Below are 8782 nucleotides of genomic sequence, written 5' to 3'. Positions count from 1 at the left end.
TGTTGTAAAAGGCGTTAGGCGAGGCGCCAAGCCTAGCGCCTAGCGCTTTTGGCGCTCGCCTGGAGCGCCTTTTATTTACAGAATAACAAGTTGCCTTATAATTTGGCGCCTGGGCGCCTTTTTTTTCCAGACGCCAACCCATCGCTTAAGGCGCCAATGGCGAGCGCCTTTTACAACATAGTCCTTAACTCAATTTTTCATACTATATTGAAAAAGATAATTGGTGTGGCACTTTTGTTTTGAGTTCTTTAGTAGTGCGGCATATCGCAAAACATCCCTTTGATACCATGGTTTCATTGTCTCAACTCAATCTAGATAAGATGTCAGCCAATACCAACTTGGGAAGGCTGCAACCTGCTACCAGTAGTGTAAATAACCTTTTAACTTGATGCTTAATTATATTTCAGACAAGAAAAAAAAGAACAAAAAAAACATACTGCTGGCAGCTTATTAAATCAACAAAAACAACATTTCCTGGAGCAAGATCATCAAGGAAATATTGTTGAATTAGCTTTTTTCTTGTTCTCTAGCACATATTTTGAGATAGCTCTAGCCATGGTGACAAGAGAATCGACACTGATGAGAGGAGAAACTTTAACAGCAAGGTTATCTCTAATTTCATACTTAGTTATGGATCTGACGATGCATGAATCACGACCTCTTTTTATGACTTGGAAACTGTCCATGTAGAAGGTTACACCCATTTCCAGGTACCCTCCTTCGATTTGTAGTACCTCCTTCAAACGCCTGCGGTTATCGATTGTCACGAATTTCTCCTTGTATGTCAGCGGCACCGATCCTTCATGTTGGAAAGATTATGCATGCATATATATACATGCAATATTAAAATGGTAACATGGATTCCGAAAGAGAAAATATTAACAAATGTTCACAATGAGAAGCAAATTGTGAAGTTTTATACGTACCAGGAGGATAAACAAGGCGGAGAATGGTACCAACGCCACCATCGCCTTTAAGTACATCTATTCTTTTGAACATACCGGGTAATAATTTCACAATGAGTTTAGTGAGGTTGTGAGAGCTGTAAACTGCCCATACTTCATCGGCTGAGGCTGCTACATTGAAGTCATTAACAAGGGTATATTTCGATGATTTTCCTGTCCTAATTAAAAACAACAAAAAGATTGATAAACCAACTTGATATTTCATTTTCTTTTTTCTCTTTATAAGCTCCAGCTGCTCCACTATATATAAACGATGGGTTACCTTAAGCTTGAAATGGGTTAGGGCAGAAGTAATCGGGTTTAGGTTTTTCTTTCAACTTATGATCTGGTTTGGGTATTTATAGCCTTGTAAAGAACTCGGTCATATGTTTTTGTTTGCAATATCAACATGAACGGAGTAGCTAGGTTGACACATTTTTCTCATGGTTGCTCATGGGTTATCAGATCACTGTGGAGGGTATGAAATTCACATGACAAAGTAGGGGAAAATGCTTTATCTTATATAGACTTTACTATCCTCCCTAGTTTTCTCGTACCCGTATTAGCAATTTTGCATTTTCCTAGTGTAAAAAAAGATCCTTCGGTGCTTCAAAAATATTACTCCATCACAATGAAATATAGGGATATTATTTTCGTTAAAATGGCTGATTAGTTGGTAACAAACGACAATCTTAAAGTGCCACAAAATCCAAAATTTCGAGTTCTTTTCTTTATGTTATCATTACATAGTGAAGTCTCCTACGTACACTTTCACCTACTGGCAGCATTGCTGACTATTCGTTGCATAACTGTTTTTGAATAGGAAGAAACAAAATGTATTATTTGAACGGAGAGTCTATATGAACACGTTTCCAGACAAAATTTGACCAGCCTTACTTGTACTTCTAACTGCTCCCGGCAGCTGTATTTTTCTTGGATAGCCGCCATGTACATTGTATCACATGGCTATGACTGACCAGGATCACCAGGGTCTTGCCCATACACATATCCTACAACTCTACTAATGTTAGATTCTTATTGGTACTTTCACGGACAATTTTATAAAAGAGAAAACTTTGGATAGGAAAAGTTTTAATGAATGTAAGAAACAAACAGTGGTTCTTTACGTAGCGAAAAGAAAAAACTTTGGATAGGAAAAGTTTTAATTAATGTAAGAAACAAACAATAGTTCTTTACGTAGCGGGAAAATAGACAATGGCAAAACCGCCAGATAGAGAATTTTTGGTGGGTCTCGGTAAGCCCGCGGAGAACAGTAGGGGCCCGGTATTTATGAGAGAATTTGGTGGACGGTTTCTTTTTCCGCTTTTTTTTTGTGGTTCGTTAATACTTTCCGAGAAACAAAAGAGTGATCCACCCCCGATTCTTGACTAACCCTTCTTGATGGACCGACAAGGAAAAAAAATAGAAAAAATAACTTCTGGATGAATTGAAATGCACATATGTTTTGGGTGGTGACGTTTGATCCCTCTAATTCAGCATTGATTTTATAGGAATAAGCCCTAATTTTCATGTTATATTCAGCCCAGAATAAGCTTTATTTGTGATTTAACGAATCACATTGTTAATGATCATAAATTACTGCTCGTTGTTGGGTTTCTTGATGAAATTACTCAACAACTCTAGCTAAGTTATTAAGATATTTAACTCGTGACATAAATATATGGAACAACTTCATATTATGTGAATACAATCAAATAGTCCTTATACATAGTAAAAGTTGAACGATATACAAGAAAATGAATAAAGGAATTGTGGACCGTGGGAGCATGGGGGCGGTATCTGATGAAGACATCTGCCTTCTATTAACTAATTGAATAACATGTTCATGACTTCAAGTTAATTGCATCCTCAACCAATAAGAGGAGTTTAGCAACCATCGTGGTTTTACCAAAAACCATGAAAATATTAAGAAGAAGATATAAACAAACCTTAAGATTATTGAGATGTTTTCACGGTTATAGATCCTAGCTCCTTCTGTTGTTGTAGATAATTTGTACTTTTTTTAAGAGTTTAGAGGGTCGACTTATACAACACTCATCAATTTGAGATTTTAGAATCTTTCTGGGTGCGTGTTTGCTTGACTTGGAAACCAAATGCATGCAAAAATATCTCGTCAACATATAGGTCAAATGCTCATCAACCTAGCTATAGGTAGCTCCGAAAAACAAAGTTTATGATGATGTTCCAGATTCACATATGGCTAGGTCAAATAGACCAAAACATGTTCGTATGTGACTCTGAATTTGTATGTTGTTCTCATCATTTCGGGAATATAATTCCCTCGTCTGACATCGATTAACCATATTATTTTTGCCTTAGTTTCGTCAGTTCATTCTCTACAAGGTAAAGGTCAAAAAAACTTGGTATCTCTTCATGTGAACTGATGGCTAGGTTGGGTACACTATACCTAGCCATAAGTGTCTCGGTAATTCTTTTCGCGAACTTCAGTGGTCTTCGGCTGGTGTAGATGGGGAAAAACGAGTTGCTGGTTTTTAAGGAATTGAGGAGATGAACGTGCGGAAGAAACTCCTTGAATCGAGCGAACTGTCTAACCTCACACATATGCACTGCAAAAAGGGAGTGCTTTGAATTCGAGAGATCAATCTGTAGGACTCCGGCCTAAACCAAGACAATGGCCGTTCCAGAGTCAATTCGGTCAAAAGAGAAGATATGTAGATCTGTAGGAGGGAAGCAGTAGGTGTGTTGTGTATTCTGTGTGAAGAAATGAGATAAGTTCTGATTGATTTAATTTGCACTGTTGAGAGTAATTTCTCAGACGTCAAGTTCTTAATCTCTTGTTGTCTGTTTGACGAAAGATTTATCTGTCTTTTCAATCGTGATTCAGGGACTTATTTATACTGCAAGAAATGTAGACACCTTGATCCCATGAAGTGTGAAAGTTGCTGGAGTCAAAGAGTGGGGAAGTGGAATCGTGTTAAAACCAGTTTCTCATCGTGCGGAGACTTGGTTGATTCTCCACCCACTACTTTGCTAACTCCTTCAACTTCTTGCACGACTTGCTCACATTATCATCGTGTGTATGAACACACGTGCCGTATACCTCCATACCAAAACCCTAATTGATATCCCCTCATGTGACATGATTGATGTCTCGTGATTTTAATTATTCAGTTGTTGACTTGATGAGACAATACGTCTTTGTATTGCTGAGTTGAACATGATTTGTAAAAGTTTTAGAATAGAACGTGTCTGTTGAGACAGGGGCACAATTGTCGAATAAATGTTGATAGTTAAGGTGAACAAATATTGTTCATTTGATAAATTGTTGAATATTGATAGTTGAACCAATATTCCTTAGTCTGAGCAAATATTGCTCATCTGAGCAAATGTTGCTCGTTTGATGAATTATTAATTTAAAATACTGGCAACTGAACCGAGTATAATACTTAAAGTGTTGATTACAGGATCAACATAAAATTGTTAGTTTTTGAATCTGGAATTATGAACGTTGGAATTGAAACCCTAATTGTTGATCAATTGATGATTTATTGAAAATCAACCACGGAGTGAAAGAGGGACCGACTACATGGGATGATGAGTCGACCATGTAGCGCCCAGATACTCGAGTGAGCAAATACCAAAGTCTCTTGAAGACCAGTTGGTGAAAGGATGATCAAATGCTGGTTTAATCATTTATTAAAATAATGCTCGTCTGATCCATAGGTGACAAAACCTAACTATGACGGAGTGAGGGACTGACCAAGAAGCCGTAGAACCGGAACTGGTTGGTCATGGGATCACTGACGATCATTTTACGAAATTCCAAGTTGTTTGGAAGAGTTTGAACCTAATATGAACAAATTAGGTCAAATTATGAAAATATGTGAGACTGGCTTCTTGCAAGCCAAAGAGCCAACCTTGGTCGGTCAAGGTAATATGCTCATGTCACTAAAGTGTTCGTGTCTCAGTCCTAAGATGCGCTTTTGAGCAACATTTTGAGAAAATATGAAGAAATCAAGGTTTTTGCTCAAACTGAGGAAACTTCATAAGATGAAGGAAATAATAATAATAATAAAATAAGGAATCATGAAGTGTGGGACCGTCTATGGCTAAGGCATGGCCGGCCGGCCAATAATCCCGGTCTCATGGCACTTTTCCTAATTTTATGTTATTTTCATGATTTTAAGGAAATATCATGAAATCAAGGAGTTTGTTGAAACTAAGGAGTTTCCTTGAAGTGAAGGAGTTTCCATGAGATGAAGGAAGCAATAATAATAATGATAAAAAAAATAAGGGGCGTGTGGGACCGACCATGGCTAGGGCATGGTCGGCCGGCTAGTGTCCCGGTCCCGTGAACCTTCCCTAATTTTATATCTTTTCCTTGGTGTGAAGGAAATAAGAAAATATCATGAAATTGAGGGATTTCATGGGATGAAGGAAATAATAATAAAAATAATAATGATAATAAAGAATGCAAGGTGTGGGACCGGCCATAACTAGGGAATGACCGGCCGGCTAGTGAACCCGATCCCGCGACACTTTTCCTAATTTTTATTATTTCTTTGATACAACGGAAACACCATGGAACTGAGGAGTTTACGAAGGAGTTTTGTTCAAATGAAGGAATTTTCATGAGATCAAGGAAAAATAACAAAATATGATAAAATAAAAAACTAGGCTCGGGACTGGCCATGGCATGACTGGACGGCTGATAGGCTCAGTCCCGTAGCGCCTTAGCTAATATTTTATTATTATTATTTTTCTTCTTATTTTGCATAGGTTCATCGTTCCTTCGTATTTCTGAATGCTTGTTCGTGCATTCAAGTGTTAGTTAGTGCATTATTGATGAGTATACTTGCACTATTTTGGTCGGGGCTTACTCGATAGTGGCTCAGATGCCCGTACATTGAATATTTATTACTAACCCATGAATTTCTGCTGGGATAAGCCATGAATTAAAGTAATGAAATATTATGAAGAACGTAGAATATTTTCTATGATTCAGTTAATGAATCTAATGACTATAAATAATTAATTGATGGCTCTATACTAGCAGGGAAGTTGTCTAGGAGCATATATTATTCGAGAATTGAACGATATAAGCTAGTTAAAGCTTCATATTTATTATGTATAGTATAGTTAGGGAAAACACGTTGTTGCATCCTGAAGACGTTATCGCTCTATACTAGCAGGTGAGCTGTCTAGGAGCCATCCAATCATTAAGATTCTATACAAATGTCTTTTATATAGTCAGGGAAAACATTGTTACATCATGAAGACGTTATCGCTTTATACTAGCAGGCAAGCTGTCTAGGAGCCGTCCAATCGTTCGATTCTATATAAAAGTGATTACTGAAATTGCTCAGTATTCCTGAAATGTGTCGTTGCCTCAATTGAGAGACTGCATATTCATGTATGCTATTAGAGACAATATACTCAGTCAGAGGTTCTTGTGGCATGAGTCTTCATGCTTTAATGAAATACATAAGTCTCAATATTCATCTGACTACTGGATCATGAATATGTAAAGTTACGATTTTAGACCTTGCCAAAAATCCACCATCAACATTAAGTCTCCTGCTTAGTGAGGGACAGTCTTGTTCCTCGGTCAACACTGGATGGTGATTTATTTTTTTTAGTTACAGACGAAATAAGTAATTGAATTTAGTTGTAAGATAGAATGTTACCGGATTTTCGATTGTACAAGTGAGACATGGCTTGAACGAAGATCCCAGTATCATGATAGAGCATCGTCGAATGAGCGTAAATTGGTGTAACACTGCTGATTTGGTGATGAAACCTTGGTCGATTTAGGATTCACGAGGTCCGGGCACAAGAAAGGAAATCCATTTTAGCGCGGATGTTCGTTCGTCCGTTAGTTTAAGAAACAAACAAAATAAACCTGAGTCTAATGATAAAAATTTTGTCTATGAGCTTTCACGAAAAAAAAATTATTTTTTAAATATGTGAGATTTCACAAAGTGGAATAAACTCTTGTTTCAAAGGTGGATGCTCATACGAGAGAATTTTTTTTTTTGAATAGACGTGCGTCTGTTAGTAATAAAATTTTGTTTATAAGCTTTCATGAAATTTTTTATCTTCAAGCTTTCAGAAATCTTTGAAAATATACTCTTGCTTCAAAGACAGATGAAATCTTTGAAAAACTGTTGAAAGTAGACAATTAACATGGTGAAATAATGTCAGTATGTAAGTTTTCATAATTGTAGAATGGACGTCTGTCTAATTTTTGAAAAACCAGTGAATGTTAAAATTCACGTGAGTTGTTCACGGTTTTATGAACATCAAGTCATGATTTTGAATAATGAATTTTATGAACATCAGAAGCCGCTTCAAATGTTTCGCTCCGCTTCAACGTTCTCTCCATAAGCCGCCGCTTCACCGAAAATAAAAAAGGAATAAACTCATATACGTGAGTTATCAAAGACCATCAATGTTCATGTCTGTGGTCGTCCAAGGTTCGTGCTCGTAGCTGTCGTTCCTTCCTTCCAAGATCCATGGCCGTAGCCACCACTCTTCCCTGCAGAGATTTGTGACCGCAGTTACCACTCCTCCCTTTCAAGGATAGTGACCGTAGCCATCCAAGCACCAACCAACTTGTTTTTTGTTCCCACGGAAATGCAGTCTCTTCTGATCATAGTTGATGCAAAGAATCATTGCTGCTCGTTTGTTGATACCATCCAGAGCTTCATCATGGAAACAACCACTATATACAAAGGTAATCCGAACTTGTGCATATTTTAGTTTCCCATAGAGGATGTAATGGAGCCACCAATATGGAGGCAAGATGGTGAAATATTTATCATGGTTAACTCACCTACCATACAAGATAGAACCACGAAAAACACACTTGGGGACTGAGGCTCAACACGGAATCCCTTCATTGTCGAGAACCTTTCAACTCAAAAGGGACAACCAACCAAGAAGTCATAACCGTGACAAGGTCACCACTCTTCAAAGATGTAGCGCAAGGATATCACCACCTCCTTGTCTGGAAGGCGCCTGACCAAGAAGTATTTGGCTCATCCATTCATAATCATTGTTGGTAGTGAAGAATCAAAGAGGAAAGTCGCACCTCAGCAAGCCACATATACCAACGATACCATGTATGCCACATCACCTACTCAGAACTCACCCCCCCAAGGCCTGCATCAAGCCGCACATCGCCGACAAAGCCAAATTCGGTGTTTTTAGATTTCAAATTTCCCATGCAAAGGGTGCATGGGCTGCCAGAAGTTGGATACAATGCAGAGCTATCATGTGCGACTCCCGCCCACTGATCAACAAATGACGAATCCAAAAGATTGCCGCCTTCATCAATTCGTCAACCACCTTACCAGCAAATGCAATAGAAGCACATCTTCCATGAGAAAATATGCTCGGGATAATTACACATGGGGAATACCAGCATGGGATGCCTTCACTTCCCTACACCAGGTTATTTCCGATGACAACATCGTTACTGTCGAAACTTTACGATTCACAAGAATTTCTCAACATGAAGCCATACACGTGCATCAAAGACTCCAAAAGCACGCCGCAGAGATATTCATATATCCGGACACGCCATCGGATCTATGACCAGACAGAAGTGTAATTGGGGACTGCTCATCGCATCCCATTCTATACAATAACCCAAGACTCAGAAGATGGTTCAAAGAATATCTCTTGGAATTAAGTTCTTGAAGACTTGATAGCAGCACGTCGGCAATGGAACGCCTATCATCTCATCTACTTCACCCAACGGCTCCGGAAGCTTTCGACCATACAAGATACCACAGCATATCATCACCGCAATCATAAAGGAAAGAATAAGCCTTCCAGACACCGGCTCAGCA

The 8782-nt window shown here is 38.3% G+C and overlaps 1 protein-coding gene across 1 annotated transcript; it reads right to left on the bottom strand.

Annotated features, from left to right (window-relative positions):
- Positions 1-488: 488 nt before the first annotated feature.
- On the bottom strand, positions 489-1247 carry LOC113312961 (S-norcoclaurine synthase-like). The gene is made up of 2 exons (XM_026561694.1): positions 927-1247; positions 489-799 (listed from the first exon to the last, which is right to left on the bottom strand). The coding sequence occupies exons 1-2, from the start codon at positions 1168-1170 to the stop codon at positions 489-491; spliced, it is 555 nt and encodes a 184-aa protein (XP_026417479.1). The 5' UTR covers positions 1171-1247.
- Positions 1248-8782: the final 7535 nt, after the last annotated feature.

Source organism: Papaver somniferum, chromosome 9 (genome assembly GCF_003573695.1).
Source record: "Papaver somniferum cultivar HN1 chromosome 9, ASM357369v1, whole genome shotgun sequence".
Classification (NCBI taxonomy): Eukaryota; Viridiplantae; Streptophyta; class Magnoliopsida; order Ranunculales; family Papaveraceae; genus Papaver; species Papaver somniferum.
The sequence above is the reverse complement of the archived record's forward strand: the minus strand, read 5'-3'. Positions and strand labels throughout refer to the sequence as shown.